The sequence below is a fragment of the Trachypithecus francoisi genome, unplaced genomic scaffold (genome assembly GCF_009764315.1).
Source record: "Trachypithecus francoisi isolate TF-2019V2 unplaced genomic scaffold, Tfra_2.0 Lachesis_group3, whole genome shotgun sequence".
NCBI lineage: Eukaryota > Metazoa > Chordata > Mammalia > Primates > Cercopithecidae > Trachypithecus > Trachypithecus francoisi.
The window spans coordinates 81,954,962-81,973,814 of NW_022681468.1; the positions used below are offsets into that span (position 1 = coordinate 81,954,962).

The 18,853-nt window shown below is 48.6% G+C and overlaps 3 protein-coding genes across 7 annotated transcripts; 2 read left to right on the plus strand and 1 right to left on the minus strand.

The window, feature by feature from the left end:
• Positions 1-64: 64 nt before the first annotated feature.
• On the plus strand, positions 65-6,962 carry MDP1 (magnesium dependent phosphatase 1). Of its 2 annotated transcripts, XM_033188493.1 has the most exons (11): positions 66-250; positions 371-431; positions 505-615; positions 1,564-1,671; positions 1,768-1,901; positions 2,012-2,765; positions 4,336-4,485; positions 4,573-4,754; positions 5,812-5,926; positions 6,097-6,232; positions 6,644-6,962. In XM_033188493.1, the coding sequence occupies exons 1-5, from the start codon at positions 214-216 to the stop codon at positions 1,862-1,864; spliced, it is 414 nt and encodes a 137-aa protein (XP_033044384.1). In that variant the 5' UTR covers positions 66-213; the 3' UTR covers positions 1,865-1,901; positions 2,012-2,765; positions 4,336-4,485; positions 4,573-4,754; positions 5,812-5,926; positions 6,097-6,232; positions 6,644-6,962. The 2 variants fall into 2 exon arrangements, with proteins under 2 accessions (XP_033044383.1, XP_033044384.1); XM_033188492.1 differs by lacking the exons at positions 5,812-5,926; positions 6,097-6,232; positions 6,644-6,962 and having other exon boundaries at positions 65-250; positions 1,768-1,853; positions 4,573-4,597.
• CHMP4A (charged multivesicular body protein 4A) lies at positions 2,333-6,963 on the plus strand. Its single transcript, XM_033188491.1, has 6 exons — positions 2,333-2,765; positions 4,336-4,485; positions 4,573-4,750; positions 5,812-5,926; positions 6,097-6,232; positions 6,644-6,963. Exons 1-6 carry the CDS (start codon positions 2,735-2,737, stop codon positions 6,700-6,702), a joined length of 669 nt encoding a protein of 222 aa, XP_033044382.1. The 5' UTR covers positions 2,333-2,734; the 3' UTR covers positions 6,703-6,963.
• Positions 6,964-8,186: 1,223 nt separating this feature from the next.
• On the minus strand, positions 8,187-12,060 carry TSSK4 (testis specific serine kinase 4). 4 transcript variants are annotated; one of them, XM_033188464.1, is made up of 4 exons: positions 10,288-12,060; positions 9,713-9,927; positions 8,924-9,317; positions 8,187-8,541 (listed from the first exon to the last, which is right to left on the minus strand). In XM_033188464.1, the coding sequence occupies exons 1-4, from the start codon at positions 10,510-10,512 to the stop codon at positions 8,470-8,472; spliced, it is 906 nt and encodes a 301-aa protein (XP_033044355.1). In that variant the 5' UTR covers positions 10,513-12,060; the 3' UTR covers positions 8,187-8,469. The 4 variants fall into 4 exon arrangements, with proteins under 4 accessions (XP_033044355.1, XP_033044356.1, XP_033044354.1 ...); XM_033188465.1 differs by having other exon boundaries at positions 8,191-8,469; positions 10,435-12,060; XM_033188463.1 differs by having other exon boundaries at positions 8,191-8,469; positions 8,924-9,287.
• Positions 12,061-18,853: the final 6,793 nt, after the last annotated feature.

An 18,853-nucleotide genomic window follows, 5' to 3' on the forward strand; every position in this document is an offset into this window, starting at 1 on the left:
CGTGTTGGTACCTCGCTGCAATCCTCTTCCCCGCCCAGCATCAGATGACCCTCTTGCGCCATATCTAGGCTGATGACGCTCCGAGTGGCGACGCTCTAGTCGCCGTTTGTCTATGGCAGGCGGGGTGGCCGCCTTAGCTGCCGAAGGTGCCGCGCTCTCTACCGGCCCTGGGTGAAGCACCAACTCTGCTACGCGCAGCCTGCGGTGCGGGTCATGGCGCGGCTACCGAAGCTGGCAGTCTTTGATTTGGGTGAGGGACGGGAAGGAGAATTTCGTAAGGCGCCCTCCTTTTCCATACCCCTAACTGCAGCTCCCGAATCCCTGCGTCCCCCGCCACCAGGCTGAACCTTCCCTCTCCTTCCTCTCTCAGATTACACTCTCTGGCCTTTCTGGGTCGACACGCACGTAGACCCTCCGTTCCATAAGAGCAGGTGAGGTAGGGACAGGGAGGACTGGGGCGAGATGGGACCCAGCCAGGGCTGAGCGCACTCTTGCCCTCTCCAGTGATGGAACTGTACGAGATAGGCGGGGCCAAGACGTCCGACTGTACCCAGAGGTGCCTGAGGTCCTAAAACGATTGCAGAGTCTTGGGGTGCCGGGTGCGGCTGCTTCAAGGTAAGAAGAGCGACTGACAACTGATACTTGTAATGCTGAAGGGTGCATGCAAGAGACTTACAGTGAAACCCCTGGGCTACAAAAATAGGGGCGGTGCAAGTTTGCAAGTATTTGCAATTTTTTCTCCTTGAACGATCTCCTGTATCTTTTAACTATTAAAAAGTGGGGCCGGCAGCCGGATGCGGTGGCTCACTCCTGTAATCCCAGCACTGTGGGAGGCCAAGGCGGGCGGATCACGAGATCAGGAGTTCGAGACCAGCCTGACCAACGTGGTGAAACCCCGTCTCTACTAAAAATACAAAAATTAGCCGGGCATGGTGGCGCGCGCCTGTAATCCCAGCTACTCGGGAGGCTGAGGCAGGAGAATCGCTTGAACCCAGGAGGTGGAGGTTGCAGTGAGCTGAGATGGAGCCACTGCCCTCTAGCCTGGGTGACAGAGTGAGACAATGTCTCAAAAAAAAAAAAAAAAAAAAGTGAGGCCGGGCACAGTGACTCACACCTGTAATCTTAGCACTTTGGGAGTCCTAGGCGGGAGGATCACTTGAGCCCAGCAATTTGAGACCAGCCTAGGCAATAGAGGGAGACCCCATCTCTACCAAAAAAAAAATGTGGTGGCGTGCACCTGTAGTCCCAGCTACTTGGAAGGCTGAGGTGGGAGGATCACTTGAGCCCAGGAGGTCGTGACCGCAGTGAGCCATGATTGGGCCACTACGCTCTAGTCTGGGTGACAGAGCTAGACCCCATCTCAAAACAAAAACTAAAACTTTGGCCCAGCACCAATTTCGTCAAACAGGAAGGCAATGGAGTTAAACAGAGGCTGAGGATGCCTGTCCATCCCAGAAAAACAGCAAGTTGATTTCCCTGGTTATACTTACTAACTTTGCTTAATAAGTTAACGTAGCCCTGGCCCTTCACTTTGGTAATCCCATCTTTTACACCGTTTTGCAGGACAAGTGAGATAGAAGGGGCCAACCAGCTACTGGAGCTCTTTGACCTCATCAGGTACTTTGTTCATCGGGAAATCTATCCAGGCAGCAAAGTCACACACTTTGAGAGGTATGCGGACATAAGGGAGGAGCAGGGTGAGAAAGTACCAGAGAGGCTTGGGAAACCAAGATACTAGCTTGGTTACCCATGCCCTATCTTCCACAGGTTGCAGCAGAAGACTGGAATTCCTTTCTCCCAGATGATCTTCTTCGATGATGAGAGGCGGAATATTGTAGACGTCAGCAAACTGGGTACTGAGTGACGAGCAACAGCCATTTGGGGTCCCTAGGAGGGATTAGGTAGATACATACAGGATGGATAGTTTGCCCTATAGGTGGCACCCACAAAGGTCAGAGTAATAATGGAGAACCCTGAAAGCCTGATGAAATGTGACTTCTTATCTTTCTAGGTGTTACCTGCATTCATATCCAAAATGGAATGAATCTTCAAATTCTAAGTCAAGGGTTAGAGACATTTGCAAAGGCCCAAACTGGGCCTTGAAGTCCAGCCTTGAGGAAAGCCCATTTGAGGCCTAAACTGAAAGGAAATCAAGAAGACATTTTCAGGTGCATTTGTAATTTATTAAAGTTCATCTGTGTGTGAGAGTAGAGATTTTTACTCACAGTGCGGGGAGTTTCTATTTTTCTAGCCTGTGAAATGGGGTTGGTTGTCCTGAGGTGCAAAGACCAGAATGTGAGACATTAGACTGCATCAGGTTTGCTATCTAAACTTAGGGCAACCCCAAGTGCTTGAACCTATACTCCCCCCCCACTTTCCTGAGCCCTGTAAAGAGCATGAAGAGTTTTCCCACTGACGCCATACATTGAGGTGCCATCACACTGCACATTTCCTTCCGGAGAACAAGCACATACTCTGGGGTGGAGACAGGACTGCCTTTTTATGTAACAGAAAACGATGTGGCTGCTTTAAGAGGAGCACCTCGGTCTGGGACTGGTGGCTTGGGTCACGTGACAGCGGTGGTCTCGTTTGCGCCTCTTGATGATGTCGCGGCGGCTCACTGAGGAGGGATTGGGCAAGGCTGGTCCCTGTGTGATGAGACCATCACCCTCCCAGGAGCAAGGCGGAAGTCTGGAGGACGCCGAGGGGCGGAGGCGGGAGAGGCGAGCTCGCGATGAGTGGTCTCGGCAGGCTCTTCGGGAAGGGTGAGCCGGGTTGGGACTGGCCAGCCAGGAGGCGCTGGCTGGTGCAGGGGAAGAGGAGATCCCGGCGAGATTCGGCCGGACCGCTGCGCCAGGCAGGGGAAGAGAATCAGGAGACAGGCTGACTGGAAAACCCCGTCGGCCGATGGCGGAGCAAGGCTCATCGCCGGTGCCAAAAGGCACACCATGTCAAGGCGCCTGGTTCCCGTCCGCCGTCCTCCCTCACTCTCTGAGGGAAGAACTCAAGATCGGGGAGGGGACTTGAGTTGAGGGCGTGGCGATTGTGCTGGCTTTCACTGTTCAGGCTTGAAGACGAGTTTCCTGCTGTCTTCAGCCCTTTTCAAAACCTTGTTCTATAATACTTTGTGCTGGGCAAGAGGGATCTAAGATGAAGAAGAAAGACTGCCTTCTTGGCCGGGCGCGGTGGTCACGCCTGTAATCGCAACACTTTGGGAGGCCGAGGTGGGTGGATCATGAGGTCAGGAGTTTGAGACCAGCGTGGCCAATATGGTGAAACCCCGTCTCTGCTAAAAATACAAAAATTGGCCGGGCGCGGTGGCTCACGCCTGTAATCCCAGCACTTTGGGAGGCCGAGGCGGGTGGATCACCTGAGGTCAACAGTTCGAGACCAGCCTGGCCAACATGGTGAAACCTTGTCTCTACTAAAAATACAAAAAAAAAAAAAATTAGCTGGGTGTGGTGGCGCGCACCTGTAGTCCCAGCTACTCAGGGAGGCTGAGGAAGGAGAATCGCTTGAACCCAGGAGGCAAAGGTTGCAGTGAGCCAAGATTGCACCACTGCACTCCATCCTGGGTGACAGAGGGAGATTCCATCTCAAAAGAAAAAAAAAAATACAAAAATTAGGTGTGCATGGTGGTGTGTGCCTGTAGTCCCAGCTACGCAGGGAGGCTGACACAGGAGAATCACTTGAACACAGGAGGCGGAGGTTGCAATGAGCCTAGATCATGCCACTGCACTCTGACCTGGGCAACAGAGCGAGACTCCCTCTCAAAAAAAAGAAGGCCTGGCACGGTGGCTCACGCCTGTAATCCCAGCACTTTGGGAGGCCAAGGCAGGTGGATCACCTGAGGTTGGGAGTTCGACACCAGCCTAACATGGAGAAACCCTGTCTCTACTAAAAATACAAAAAATTAGCCAGGTGTGGTGGCACATGCCTGTAATCCCAGCTATTTGGGAGGCTGAGGCAGGAGAATCGCTTGAACCCAGGAGGCGGAGGTTGAGGTGAGCCGAGATCACGCCATTGCGTTCCAGCCTGGGCAACAAGACCGAAACTTTGCCTAAAGAAAAAAAAAGGCAGCCAGGAATAGTAAAAAGAATATTGGTTTTAGAACTCATACTGCCACATTTTGATTCCTGAACAATCTCTTATTAGTTGTGATTTTTAACATCTTTATGGTTGTTTTCACATTTTTAAGTGAAGAGAGAGCACGTTCATTGTAGAGATTTGGGGATTAACAATAACGCAGGTCCCTAGCACATACTATGTATTCAATGATTGGTGGCTAATATTTTTCCTTCACAAAATTTGGGCCTACTCCACTGGACTCCTCAGGGAAGAAGGAGAAAGGGCCAACCCCTGAAGAAGCAATACAGAAACTGAAGGAGACAGAGAAGATTCTGATCAAGAAACAGGAGTTTTTGGAGCAGAAGATTCAACAGGAGCTACAAACAGCCAAGAAGTATGGGACCAAGAATAAGAGAGGTAATGAGGGAAACAAGCCTATGGGGAGGGCCCGGATGGGAAGCAGGTGCTTCTGACCCTTGATGGTAAGGGTATCGGCTGGGTCAGCTGCCCTACAGGCTTTGCGGAGGAAGAAAAGATTCGAACAGCAGCTGGCACAAACTGACGGGACATTATCCACCCTGGAGTTTCAGCGTGAGGCCATTGAGAATGCCACCACCAATGCAGAAGTCCTTCGTACCATGGAGCTTGCTGCCCAAGGCATGAAGAAAGCCTACCAGGACATGTGGGTACGGGGGAAGGGGTGGAGGGGACCCAAAAACTGGGAAGAGTGGCTTGCTATCACACTTTAAACTTTTTTTTTTTTTTTTTCGAGACGGAGTCTTGCTCTGGCCCAGACTGGAGTGCAGTGGCGCAATCTCGGCTCACTGCAAGCTCCGCCTCCCGGGTTCACGCCATTCTCCTGCCTCAGCCTCCCAAGTAGCTGGGACTACAGGCGCCCGCGACTATGCCCGGCTAATTTTTTTTGTATTTTTAGTAGAGACGGGGTTTCACTGTGTTAGCCAGGATGGTCTCGATCTCCTGACCTCATGATCTGCCCACCTCGGCCTCCCAAAGTGCTGGGATTACAGGCGTGAGCCACCGTGCCCGGCCTCACACTTTAAACTTTAAAGCCTCTCAGAATGTAGATTTGCAGTATAGATACTTGTAATGGCTAGACCTCTGTCTGCCCCTTGCTTCCTATAAGATTCTTTCGCTGCCTGGGGCATTCTAGGGAGGAAAGATGCCTTCTCTAATTCTTTTTTTGTTTTGTTTTGTTTTTTGAGACAGAGTCTCGCTCTGTCACCCAGGCTGGAGTGCAGTGGCACAATCTCGGCTCACTGCAATCTCTGCCTCCTGGATTCAAGTGATTCTCCTGCCTCAGCCTCCTGAGTAGCTGGGATTACAGTTGTGCACTACTGTTCCCAGCTCATTTTTGTATTTTTAGTGGAGACGGAGTTTCACTATTTTGGCCAGGCTGGTCTTGAACTCCTGACCTCAGGTGATCCCCCTGCCTTGGCCTCCCAAAGTGCTGGGATCACAACTATGAGCCACCACTCCCGGCTACCTTTTCTAATTCTTAAAGATCCTTCAGGAAAGGGAAGGAAACCTATCCACTCCAGTGTGGCTTCTTGCTATTTCTTAGCCCAGACTTGCATCTTTGCAGTTTTCCAGGGATCTCTTCTGATTGATAGCTATGGGCTTATCACTGTGACAATACAAGGCAGGAGGGGTTTCATTCATGTGAGATGAGGAAGTCAAGGGGGCATTGTTGCCTGATTTCTTAGCTGTCTATCTCATTCTCAGGGACATTGACAAGGTAGATGAACTGATGACTGACATCACAGAACAACAGGAGGTGGCCCAGCAGATCTCAGATGCCATTTCTCGGCCTATGGGCTTTGGAGATGATGTGGATGAGGTGATTGGGGGTGAGGGGTCAGGGCATTTTGGAGAAAGTATGGGACTGGCCAGAAGGAACACCCAAGAGAGGCTCTTGGGGCAAGTTTGGGAGGGAACTTCAAAAGCAGTATGTTTTTGGAGGTAGAAGTTTTTTTCTTCATCTTAAATGGTCTTGTCTTCCCTATACAGGATGAACTGCTGGAGGAGCTAGAGTTGCTGGAACAGGAGGAATTGGCCCAGGAGTTGTTAAGTGTGGGCGACAAGGAGGAAGAACCCCCAGTCAAATTGCCTAGTGTACCTTCTACTCATCTGCCGGCAGAGCCAGGTATGCAGGGTTGTTCTGTTGTCTTGAGGACTTAAGAGGGTAGGAGAGGTGTGGGGAAAGATTATTCCTCATCCATCCTGCCTCAAAGGAGCCACACAGAAAGGGCTGCTGCTGCAGTTGTGCAGGTTGTTGACTGCATATGGGCACCCACCTAGCCTGTGCTTCACTCAGCAAGCTGTGTACCCTGGTTTAGGGCTACAAATGGCAGGAGCAAGAGGCACCTTTTTTCTAATTTGCACAAAGGTGCTGTGGGATTGAACAGCAGCCTAGCAAGCAGAAGGACCACACCTTTAGGTTTTTTGTGGGGAGAGAGAATTCAGCAGGCTCTGAATGTCATAGCAAGGGACGGTTGGAGTTGCTGAGACCTTAATCCTTCTCCTTTCTTTTCTCTGGGTATCTTTGTCCTCAAAGCTCCCAAAGCGGATGAAGATGAAGAAGCACTAAAGCAGTTGGCTGAATGGGTATCCTGATAAATCTGGGCTTGTCTTCCTAATGCTACCTTTTTTGGTCCTTTTTTCCTTAAGTGCCAAATGCTGAGCTAAAGGAGAATAACTTTTTGGGGAAGGCCTGCTGAGGGTGGTAGTATGACCCTGCCTGAAAAAAGGGTCTCCTGCCTTCCCAGCCCTGGCTCAACTCTGAAGAAGATCTTGCTACAGAAGGAGCCCTTGGGCTCCCTTCTCTTTGATAGCAGTTATAATGCCCTTGTTCCCAATAAAACTGGGCAGATGGAATCCTAGTGTCTACACTGCCTTGTCTACCCCTGAAGCTGTTCCCCTGGCCCTTGGAGCCTTGTCCTCAAGAGCCTTATTTCAAGCAATGAATAATTACAGCAAAGAAGGGAGGTTGGAACATAGAACAAATGGGCATTCCTAATATCTCAACCTATGTTCCAGACAAACACTGTTTCATCTTTCAAGTCGGTTTGTCCTAGAGTTGCCTAGTTGCTGTGATTGAAGAAACTGCCATCTACCACTTAGAACCATGTGTAGGCATCTCTGAGTCTTCCCTCATTGCTTTCCCCTGGTCGTGCCTCTGCCAAGACAACCCCAAATTTATTTTACAAAGCCCATTTTCAAGGACAAGGAGGGAGAATACCATGGAAGGAACAAGTAGCTTTGCTACTTGGAATGGAAGGAGCAAGTAGCTTTCGTTTGTCCAGAACCCATAGTAGCTTTCACTACTACAAGGCTTGGTTTGAATTCTGTGTCTGGGAACAACAGTGTGAGAAGCCTTGTCTTCCTGCTATTCTGTCAGTAGTGGTTAAGGTGACACTGGAAGAGGGAAAAGGAACCAAGGTCCTTCATACACCCAAATACCCATTTCTTTTCTTTTCTTTTCTTTTCTTTTTTTTTTTGAGACAGAGTCTCACTTTGTCACCCAGGCTGGAGTGCAGTAGGGCAATCTCGGCTCACTGCAATCCCCGCCTCCTGGGTTCAAGTGATTCTCACACCTCAGCCAGGTGCCACTATTCCCGGCTAATTTTTGTATTTTTAGTAGAGACAGGATTTTGCCAAGTTGGCCAGACTGGTTTCGAACTCTTGACCTCAAGTGATCTGCCCACCTCGGTCCCCCAAAGTGCTGGGATTACAGACGTGAGTCACTGCACCCAGCTCAAATACCCATTTCTAAAAGAACTAACAGTGCCATCATCTTGGACTATAGACAGGCAGAGCCATAATCAAAGTGGAGCAACCGGGGCTTCTGCCCCACCGCTTGAGCATTTAAACAGCACAAAGATGTAAAATAATGAGCATATATTGAGTTGAATAATAAAGCTTCCCAAAATAGAGTGTTAATCTGAGCACCCCATCTCCTGTGAGCCACATCATGAATTATACTGTTGATTTAAGTGTCAAGATTATTGGTTACAGGCTGTGGGCAGAAATCGTCTCTTACCCCAGCAGTGTTCCCTGCTATAAGATTGCCTTAAGAAAAGAATGTCTTTGACCCTATCTGATGAAACTAAATCAGACTTAGATTTATTTTTGGTATAAAAGATTTTTGGCCCAAGACCTCCTGCTTGCTCCTCTCTTAGCCCCCTCCTTCAGTCATTTTCAGGTTGTAATTTCCAAGGATTGGTGATGTTTAGTGGTGTTGTGGAGCTGGCACATGGTCTCTAGCAGCCTGATCTCATGGGTGGGTTGCTCATGCTGGAACTTGAGCACCCAGGGATCCTTGATGATGTCCAGAATGGTGGCACGCTTAGTGGCTTGCTGTAGCATCTGGAGGATCAGGTTCTAGAGCAGGGGACAGAGAGGTCTTGCCTGAGTTTTTCTCCATTGTGCCACACAGGCAATGAGCAGCTGGACCTAAGAAAGAAGCAGGATAGCCCATCATACCACTATGGTCAAAGTGGGTGTGGCTCTGATTTTATCTTGAAGAGTCAGGCAGTTAACTCCCTGGAGGGGAAGGGAAAAGTTCCTTGGGAGGAATGCTTTCCATAATTCTCTTCTGGCCTAAAGAGACAGAAGCTGGAACCTGTGTATCAAGCAAGGTTTGGAGCCTAGTGGTTGGTCCTTTATGCCTTCCATACTGTTTATTATAGGACAGGAGCTAGTGTGTGAGATGGCTCTGGTGTGGGAAGAGCCTTTCCCCAGGGTTGGGAGGCCTAGGTTGGGTGACATAGGTTGGATATTCACCCCTCCCTGTTGGTCATCCCTGAGGGCTCACCCCTCCTTAGGTAGCCAGTACCTTGCACTCCTGGGAGATGGTATGGTTAGCTGGGAAAGTGACCTCCTTCTGAGTCTCTCTCAGCAGCTTTTTCAGATTGGTGTCATCAAAGGGCAGACGGGCGACCATTAGAGTGTAAAGGATGACGCCCATGCTCCAGGTGTCAGACAGAAAAGGGTTGTAGGGCAAGCCTAGTAAGATCTCCGGGCAAGCATAAGCAAAGCTGCCACAGTAAGTCTGGCTGAGGTGGGAAAAGCAGTTCACTTGGCGGTAAGAAGGGCTACGACCCACAGGCTGGTTAGAAGGCACCATCTTGGCGAAACCAAAGTCTGATATCTTCACATTCTCCCGCTTGTCCAGCAACAGATTCTCCAACTTTAAGTCCCTACCAGCAGCAGAAAGGCTGGGCATCAGGCTGGGGAGAGGGCTTAGTTTTAGACTGGGAGCTGAAGGGCCAGGGGTCAGAGGGTAAAGATGAGGAAAGAAGAAGTGGGAGGTAGAAACCATTATAAGGGCACAAGGTAGAGAGGAAGGAAAGCCATGGAGTTGTGAGCAGAGCCCAAAGTAGGGAGAGAGAGAGAGAGGATGGTATCTGAGGACCACCGGGAGCTCACCATCATATTTCATAAAATGCTGTGCATACAGTGAGTACTTTATCAGTATCCTTGACCATATGATTAAAATAGAGTGCATGAATAGGCCTAGATATTGAGGAGGGAGTTCGAGAAAGGAAAAAAGGGCAGGAAATGGGAGATGTGCATAAAACCCCCTTGAGGGCAAAGGACCCATTCTGGGTGGCAGCGCCCTCACCGGTGCACGATGCTCTTGCTGTGCAGGTAGGCAATGCCCAGGGTCAGCTGGGAGAACCACTTGCCAGCAAGGGGCTCAGAGCAGGCCCCGTAGCGCTGGATCCATTCAAGGACGTCACCACCCTGAGCCAGCTCCAGAATGATGTATACTCGAGATGTGGTCTTAATGGCCTGATAGAAGTTGATGAGGTGCTTGTGCTGCAAGACTTTCATTACCTGACCCCAGAAGAAGGACCCATCAAACCTGGGAAGGGAGAACCGTGACGGCACTCCCAGCCATCTCCTGCCCTCAGCTACTGACTTAGAACTTTGCAATAGGATCAACCCCTCAACCCCAGAGAACTGGTGGCCTGTGGTCAAATGCTATGTTTTGCACCTTTACTTTTTGGGGGGCTGGAGGTGAGTGGGTGGATGGGAAAGAGGTTTAACTTACATAAATTTTCCTAGCTGCTAGTGAGACATTCAGTTCTGGTTTAGGGATTTCTGGCCCCACCCCTCGTGGCCATACCCCTTCTGAGAAACCTCAAGCAGCTTTAGTACCAAGCTCCAGTTCCCTCTTCCAGCCCCCTTTCCAACCTGTATCTCACGGGGCAGGAACTTGTTAAGATAGTCATCAGAGGCCTTCTTCTTTGATATGATCTTGACTGCCACCATGACCTTCTGCTTTGTGTAGAAAGCCTCATATACTGTCCCATAGGAGCCATTGCCAATGACCTTGCCCACCTCATAACCATATTCATCCATGATGGAGTGGTAGGCTGTGGTGGTTGGTGCTGCCTCTACGACATCTCCCTTCCCCATGGTGTTGGGCTTGCTGAGAGCAGGGAGCTTTACTACTTGGAAGCTTCCTATCCAAAGGCCAACACCTTGAGCTCCCGAAGGCTAGGGTATCAAAGTGAAGTAGGTCTCCAAATGTTTGCCTATATAGTCACACAAGTCTGGGATGCTGGGCTCAGCCCTCCACTAGGAAGTTGGAGGGGGAAAGAAAGAGAAGCAGTTCTTTTTGTCTCCACTGGCTGTTATTACTTTGTCCTTTTGGTTACGGAACTCCTCAAGGTCCCATGTTCTGAATACATCACAATCCACCTCCTATCCATCGTTGGCCACAAAACTTGAGAATGAAGTGCAGTTGGAAACATACTCATTCCCAGAGGCACCTTCCACAGTCTGCTGAAACTCCTAAAGATTAGCCCTTCATTGATATATGAGTACCTACTAAGTACCAGACAGTGTGCTGAATACTTGGATAAAATGTCACCCAAATGTCATGCCAGACCCTTCCTCCTTCCTCAATCCCTACATACAATCTTTCATCAACTTCTGTCTCTGCTATCTCCTACTTATCTTTTTAATGATACACTCAAGGCTTTCCAAGCCCATCGCAGCGCCTTAGTTCAATAAGGCCAATAGAGACACTATGATCCTAGAGCTTATAATGCAGCATGAGAAAATAAGAAATACAAGTATGAAAGTATTGCAATAGTAAAGTATTGAACATGTTCTAGGAAAATCTAACCTTGAAATGCATTCTTAGATTTCATGAGTCAGAACTCTAGTTTTCCTCCACATCCTTCTGGTCATTCCTCAGCCTTCACTGAAGCTGTATCTTTCTCCATCCATCCCTTAATCATATCCCAAGTGTTCTATCACAAGCTTTATTTTCTCAAACCTTCACATCCTCCCTTAATCTTGTCCATACCCATGGTGTCAATACTACATTTATGCTGACTGCTCCTAATTTCATCTCCATCCCATATATCTCTGGAGTTCAGATAGAGCAGCCAGTATTACATGGCCATGTCTGCCCCAGGTATGGAACTTACCATATCTGTCTCGAACTTAAACATATCAATAATTGAACTTATTTTCTTCTCTCAGATCTTTCTGTGAGTTGTACACTAATCACCCTTAATTGAGACACTCAAATGTTATCCCAGACTCTCCTGCCTCAGTCCCTACATTAAATCTATCACCAAATCCTATCTCTTCTACCTCCTGATTATCTCTTTGATAATATTCTCATGGCTTTCTGAGCCCACTGCCACTCCCTTAGTTCATGCCTCCATCATCCAACAGATGGCCCCAGCCAGCCTTCTGCTGTCCTCCAGTTGGTCCATCCCAAGTCCAAAGCATAAATCGATTTTATTTCCATTTGGAACAATTCCGTTTCTCTACATTCTCTTCAGGATCAAGTCCATCCAAATTCATTCATACACCTTTAAGTCTGATCCTGCTTACCTCCCCAATTTTATTTTTTAACACACACATAATACTCCAAAACTGCTTTTCTGTATTTGTGGCAAACTCCAGATCTCCTTGAGAACTTGGCATAGGAGCTGTTTTGTTTTTGAGACGGAGTTTCGCTTTTGTTGCCCAGGCTGGAGTGCAATGGCGCGATCTTGACTCACAGCAACCTCCGCCTCCTTGGTTCAAGCCATTCTCCCACCTCAGCCTCCCACGTAGCTGGTATGCACCACCACACGAGGCTAATTTTGTATTTTTTAGTAGAGACGAGGTTTCTCCATGTTGGTCAGGCTGGTCTCGAACTCCCAACCTCAGGTGATCACCCCCTCAGCCTCCCGAAGTGCTGGGATCACAGCCATGAGCCACCACGCCCAGCGGAGCTGTTTTAAAGAAACCTTAACTGACTGCTCAAGCTTCAGTTAGATATTCCTTCTTCCTGGGTGCTCCCACAGGCCCAATACTTTGTCACAGCACCTAACATGGTGTCTGTAATCGCTTCTCTTACTTCATCTCCCACTAAGCTATATAGGCAGGTCAACTGATGAGAAGACAGATGAATTGTGGAGAACAGAAAAGAGCTGGTTTAGAAAATGAGTAGCATTGGCCGGGCGCGGTGGCTCAAGCCTGTAATCCCTGCACTTTGGGAAGCCGAGACGGGCGGATCACAAGGTCAGGAGATCGAGACCATCCTGGCTAACACGGTGAAACCCTGTCTCTACTAAAAAAATACAAAAAACTAGCCGGGCAAGGTGGCGGGCGCCTGTAGTCCCAGCTACTCAGGAGGCTGAGGCAGGAAAATGGTGTGAACCCAGGAGGCGGAGCTTGCAGTGAACTGAGATCCGGCCACTGCACTCCAGCCTGGGCGACAGAGCGAGACTCCGTCTCAAAAAAAAAAAAAAAAAAGAAAATGAGTAATATTGGCCCAACTGAGGTTTGGAGAACAACTTGTCCATAGATACATACTATAGTTTTGTGATTCTTTTAGCATCTTGGTTATAGGTACTTGAATGCTGATGGATGATTTAGGGTTTTGCTTGGCAGCTGCAATGAAACAACAGTGGGAGAGGGGCATCAAGAACATATGCAAGAATGTGGCTGAAATGATGGAATGTGGAATCTAAGCTGCATGGGTAAGGAAGATTATATGGTTTGGATCTGTGTCCCCACCCAAATCTCATGGTCAATTGTAATCTGCAATGTTGGAGGTGGGGCCTGGTGGGAGGTGATTGGATCACGGAGGTGGGTTTCTGATGAATGTTTAGCACCACCCTCTTGCAGTGACTTATCATGAGATGTGGTCATTTAAAAAAGTGTGTAGCACCTCCCCCTTTGCCCTCTTGCTCCTGCTCCCACTGTGTGAGATGCTTGCTCCCCCTTTGCCTTCTGCCATGATTGTAAGCTTCCTGAGGCCTCCCCCGAAGCAGATGCCAGCATTATGTTTCCTGTACAGCCTGCAGAACCACAAGCCAATTAAAGCTCTTTTCTTATAAATTACCCAGTCTCAGGTATTTCTTTATAATAAGGCAGCTGACACAGAAGACAAGCTAGAAACTGGCCAAAGGGGCAGAGGGAGGAGTTGCAGGTGTCACTGGAATGGAAAAACAAGTTTGGTAGGAATTGAGAGAATAAGAAGAACAGGAGGTTGTGGTCACAGAGAAGTTACTTAGATTTAAGATTTTGTAGCCAGGCGCAGTGGCTCACACCTGTAATCCCAACACTTTGGGAGGCCAAGGCTGATGGATTGCTTGAGGTTAGGAGTTCAAGACCAGCCTAACCAACATGGTGAAACTCATCTCTACTAAAAATACAAAAATTAGCTGGGTGTGGTGGCAGGTGCCTATAATCCCAGCTACTTGGGAGGTAGAGTTAGGAGAATCTCTTGAAGCCAGGAGGCAGAGGTTGCAGTGAGCCGAGATCATGCCACTGTACTCCAGCCTGGGCTACAGAGTGAGACTTTGTCTAAAAAAAAAAAAAAAAAATGCCGGAAGATCGCGCCACTGCACTGTAGCCTGGGCAACAGAGCGAGACTCCATCCAAAATTAAAAAAAAAAAAAACAGGAAAAACAGATTTTGTGTGGTGGGTGTATTAGGCTGTTCTTGCATTGCTATAAAGAAATACCAGGCCAGGCGTGGTGGCTCACACTTGTAATCCCAACATTTTGGGAGGCTGAGGCGGACAGATCACAAGGTCAGAATATCAAGACCATCCTGGCCAACATGGTGAAATCCCATCTCTACTAAAGATACAAAAATCAGCTGGGCGTGGTGGTGCATGCCTGTAATCCCAGGTACTCGGGAGGCTGAGGCAGAAGAATCACTTGAACCAGGGAGTTGGAGGTCGCAGTGAGCCGAGATCGCACCACTGTACTCCAGTCTGGTGACAGAGTGACACTCTGTCTCAAAAAAAACAAACAAACAAAAAGAAATACCTGAGGCCAGGTATGGTGGCTCATGCCTGTAATCTCAACACTTTGGGAAGCCAAGGCATGTGGATTACCTGAGCCCAGGAGTTCAAGACCAGCTTGGGCGACATAGCAAAGACGCATTTCTACGAAAAATATAAATATTAGCCAGGTGTGGTGGCATGTGTCTACAGTCTCAGCTACTCACTTGAGCCTGGGAGGTGAAGGTTGCAGTGAACCAAGATCGCACCACTGCACTCCAGCCTGGGCGACAAAGTGAGACCCTGTCTCAAAAACAAAAACAAACAAAAACGTGAGACTGGGTAGTTTGTAAAGAAAAGAGGTTTAGGCTGGGTGCAGTGGCTCACGCCTGTAATCTCAACACTCTGGGAGGCTGAATTAGGCAGGCGGATCACGAGGTCAAGAGATTGAGACCATCCTGGCCAATATGGTGAAACCCCATCTCTACTAAAAATACAAAAATTAGCTGGGCATGGTGGTGCATGCCTGTAGTATCAGCTACTCGGGAGGCTGAGGCAGAAGAATCACTTGAACCCAGGAGGGGGAGGTTGCAGTGAGCCACAATCACACCACTGCACTCTAGCCTGGCGACACAGCAAGACTCCGTCTCAAAAAAGAAAAAAAGAGGTTGAATTGGCTCACCGTTCTGCAGGCTGTATAGGAAGTGTGGTGCTGGCTCAGCTTATGGGGAGGCCTCAGAAAGCTTACAATCAAAACGGAAGGTGAAGTGGAAGCAGGGATGTCACACGGTGAGAATGGGAGTGTGAGACAGAGAGTTGTGGGGGAGGTGCCACACACTTTTAAACAACCAGATCTTGTGAGAACTCATAGGGTGAATACTACACCAAACCATGAGGGGTCCAACCCCATGACCCAAAAACCTCCCACCAGGACCTACCTACAGCATTGGGGATTACATTTCAATATGAGATTCGGGCAGGGATAACTATCCCAACTATATCAGCGGGGGACAGAGGGGCAGAGGAAAGAACAAGGGAAGAATCCAAATTCTTGTATCTTCCATCCTCCAAAACAGAACAAATACTTCAAGAACAGAACATGCCACAGGTTAGCAATAAATTCCTATTTATTGACAGTCTGACCTTGCTGGCAGGATGGTTCCAAAGTTCTGCTGGAAACCAGCTCTACATCCTCAATTTAGCAAGATGAGCAGTTTTCCAGGGCACACCATGGTAAGGGGGCCCACCCAATCCTGCCCATCTGATCCCACAGGCTGGCCCCTGAATAGGTAACTTGGTAGCAACTCTAGTCTCTCATCATGTACAGGGGGTAAACCAGTTCATGCAAGGATCATGTATTAAGCTGCCTAATATATACAAAAATACTGCTAGGTCCTGAAGAAACAGAGATGAATAAATTACAGTCTTCCTGTGAGGAGTTTGAAATTAGCAAGGGAGTAAGACACATAAGAAGTAAAATAACAGTACAGTGAGATACGCTATAAACAAACCTGGGAGGAGATGTAAGGGAAGGCTTTATAGAGATTTGCACTGTTCAAAAAAAAAAAAAAAGGATAAGGCCGAGTGCGGTGGCTTACACCTGTAATCCCAGCACTTTGGGAGGTTGAGGTGGGCGGATCACAAAGTCAGGAGTTCGAGTCCAGCCTGGCCAATATGGTGAAATCTCGTCTCTACTAAAAAATACAAAAATTAGCCAGGCATGGTGGTGTGCACCCGTAGTCCCAGCTACTCGGGAGGCTGGCGCAGAAGAATCACTTGAACTCGGGAGGTGGAGGCTGCAGTGAGCTGAGATCACACCACTGTACTCCAGCCTGGTTGACAGTGAGACTCTGTCCCCCCCCCCCAAAAAAAGGCCAGGTGTGGTGGCTCACACCTGTAATCCCAGCACTTTGGGAGGCGGAGGCGGGCAGATCACAAGGTCAGGATATGGAGACCATCCTGGCTAACACTGTGAAACCCTGTCTCTACTGAAAATACAAAAACAAAAATTAGTCGGGCGTGGTGGCAGGCACCTGTAGTCCCAGCTACTTGGGAGGCTGAGGCGGGAGAATGGCGTGAACCCAGGAGGTGGAGCTTGCAGTGAGCCAAGATCATGCCACTGCACTCCAGCCTGGGCAACAGAGCAAGACTCTGTCTCAAAAAAAAAAAAAAAAAGGATAAGTAGGGAATACGAGATTGGGTGGTTTAGGCAAGAGGAACAATATGAGGCTTGTAGGCTTGAGAGAATAGGATATTCAGTATTTCTATTTGAATACAGGATAGGGTTCCAGAAGGGGAATGTACCTCGAGAAGTAATTAGGATCCAGGTCTGAGCGGTCTCATATGCCAGGCTATTTTGACTCTACCTTGTATGCTCATATAATCTGGGTACACATCAAAATCAGTGCTGGCTGGGCGTGGTGGCTCACGCCTGTAATCCCAGCACTTTGGGAGGCCGAGGCAGGCGGATTACAAGATCAGCAGATCAAGACCATCCTGGCTAACACGGTGAAACCCTGTCTCTACTAAAAAATACAAAAAAATTAGCCAGGCGTGGTGCGGGCGCCTGTAGTCCAAGCTACTCGGGAGGCTGAGGCAGGAGAATAGCATGAACCTGGGAGGCAGAGCCTGCAGTGAGCTGAGATTGCGCCACTGCACTCCAGCCTGGGAGACAGAGCGAGATTCCGTCTCAAAAAAAAAAAACAAAAACAAAAACAAAATCAGTGCTTACTTTTTTGAGACAGAGTTTGGTTCTTGTTGCCCAGGCTGGAGTGCAATAGTGCAGTCTCAGATCACTGCAACCTCTGCCTCCCGGGTTCAAGTGATTCTCCTGCCTCAGCCTCCCAAGTAGCTGGGATTATAGGCATGAGCCACCACGCCCGGCTAATTTTTTGGTATTTTTAGTAGAGACAGGGTTTCACCATGTTGGCCGGGCTGGTCTCGAACTCCTGACCTGAGGTGATCCACCCGCCTCAGACTCCCAAAGTGCTGGGATTACAGGTGTGAGCCACTGAGCCCAGCTTCAGTGCTTGCTTTAAAAAAAATAAAGAAAATGCTGATGACCAGGTAACCCCTCCCCTGAGAATCCTGATTTTAAAAAAGTAGAGAACTTTTATATCTAGCTGGAGGATCGTATGTGCGCCAATCAGCACTCTGTGTCTAGCTCAGGATTTGTGAATACACCAATTGGTACTCTGTATCTAGCTAACCGAGTGGAGACTTGGAGGACTAGCACTCTGACTCTGTGTCTAGCTCAAGGATTGTGAATGCACCAATCGGCACTCTGTGTCTAGCTCAAGGTTTGTAAATACACCAGTCAGTACTCTGTGTCTAGCTCAAAGTTTGTAAACACACCAATTGGTACTCTGTATCTAGCTAACCGAGTGGAGACTTGGAGGACTAGCACTCTGACTCTGTGTCTAGCTCAAGGATTGTGAATGCACCAATCGGCACTCTGTGTCTAGCTCAAGGTTTGTAAATACACCAGTCAGTACTCTGTGTCTAGCTCAAAGTTTGTAAACACACCAATTGGTACTCTGTATCTAGCTAACACTGTATCTAGCTAACTAGCACTCTGTGACTCTGTGTCTAGCTCAAGGATTGTAAACATACCAATCAGCACTCTGTCAAATCGGACCAATCAGCTCTCTGTAAAATGGACCATCAGTAGGATGTGGGTGGGGCCAGATAGGGAATAAAAGCAGGCTGCCAGAGCCAGCAGTGGCAACCCGCTGGGGTCCCCTTCCACCCTGTGGAGGCTTTGTTCTTTCACTCTGTAATAAATCTTGCTGCTGCTCACTCTTTGGGTCCATGCTGCCATGAGCTGTAACACTCAAGGCAAAGGTCTGCAGCTTCATTCCTGAAGCCAGCGAGACCACAAACCCACCGGGAAGAACAAACAACTCCTGAGGCGCTTCCTTTAAGAGCTGTAACACTCACCACGAAGGTCTACAGCTTCACTCCTGACAGCAAGACCACGAACCCACCAGAAGGAAGAAGCTCCAGACACATCTGAACGTCTGAAGGAACAAACTCCAGACACACCATCTTTAAGAACTGTAACACTCACCGTGAGGGTCCACGGCTTCCTTCTTGAAGTCAGTGAGACCAAGAACCCACCAATTTCGGACACATTGGGATTACAGGTGTGAGCTCACTGTGCCCGACCTCAGTTCTTTTTCTAATTACAAAATTCACTGATTGTCTAAAAAACTCCACCATCTACTTCTTTGACCCTCACCTATGTCTGCAGGGAGATGAACTGGGTCATAAAGGGTAGTAATTGTAGAAGCAAGTAAATTAAGGGCTTTTCAGGCCAGAAGTCATTTATGATTTTTCCACTGTGCATCTTCCCCTGGGGAGAGAGAACCTTAAGTCCACGTCCTTACATGTTGCTCCCAGGTGGTAAAACAGAAGTCACTACTCAAAGGTCCGATTTTCAAGGGGAACTCCCTAGACAGCAGATCCCCTTTAAAATCGCTGAGACAAACACAAGGGTAAACTTTTTCAAAATAA

What these genes read in the sequence shown, in the direction of transcription:
- MDP1 (XM_033188492.1), top strand. Translation starts at nt 214, where the DNA reads ATGGCGCGGCTACCGAAGCTGGCAGTCTTTGATTTGG. An exon ending in GCTGGCAGTCTTTGATTTGG is followed by an intron (nt 251 to 370) that starts GTGAGGGACGGG and finishes TTCCTCTCTCAG; the next exon opens with ATTACACTCTCTGGCCTTTC. An exon ending in CCTCCGTTCCATAAGAGCAG is followed by an intron (nt 432 to 504) that starts GTGAGGTAGGGA and finishes TGCCCTCTCCAG; the next exon opens with TGATGGAACTGTACGAGATA.
- TSSK4 (XM_033188462.1), bottom strand. Translation starts at nt 10,512, where the DNA reads ATGGGGAAGGGAGATGTCGTAGAGGCAGCACCAACCACCACAGCCTAC. An exon ending in TCCTGCCCCGTGAGATACAG is followed by an intron (nt 9,928 to 10,287) that starts GTTGGAAAGGGG and finishes TTCTGGGGTCAG; the next exon opens with GTAATGAAAGTCTTGCAGCA. An exon ending in CCATCTCCCAGGAGTGCAAG is followed by an intron (nt 8,470 to 8,923) that starts GTACTGGCTACC and finishes CCCCTGCTCTAG; the next exon opens with AACCTGATCCTCCAGATGCT.
- CHMP4A (XM_033188491.1), top strand. Translation starts at nt 2,735, where the DNA reads ATGAGTGGTCTCGGCAGGCTCTTCGGGAAGG. An exon ending in TGGGACCAAGAATAAGAGAG is followed by an intron (nt 4,486 to 4,572) that starts GTAATGAGGGAA and finishes CGGCTGGGTCAG; the next exon opens with CTGCCCTACAGGCTTTGCGG. An exon ending in TTGGAGATGATGTGGATGAG is followed by an intron (nt 5,927 to 6,096) that starts GTGATTGGGGGT and finishes TTCCCTATACAG; the next exon opens with GATGAACTGCTGGAGGAGCT.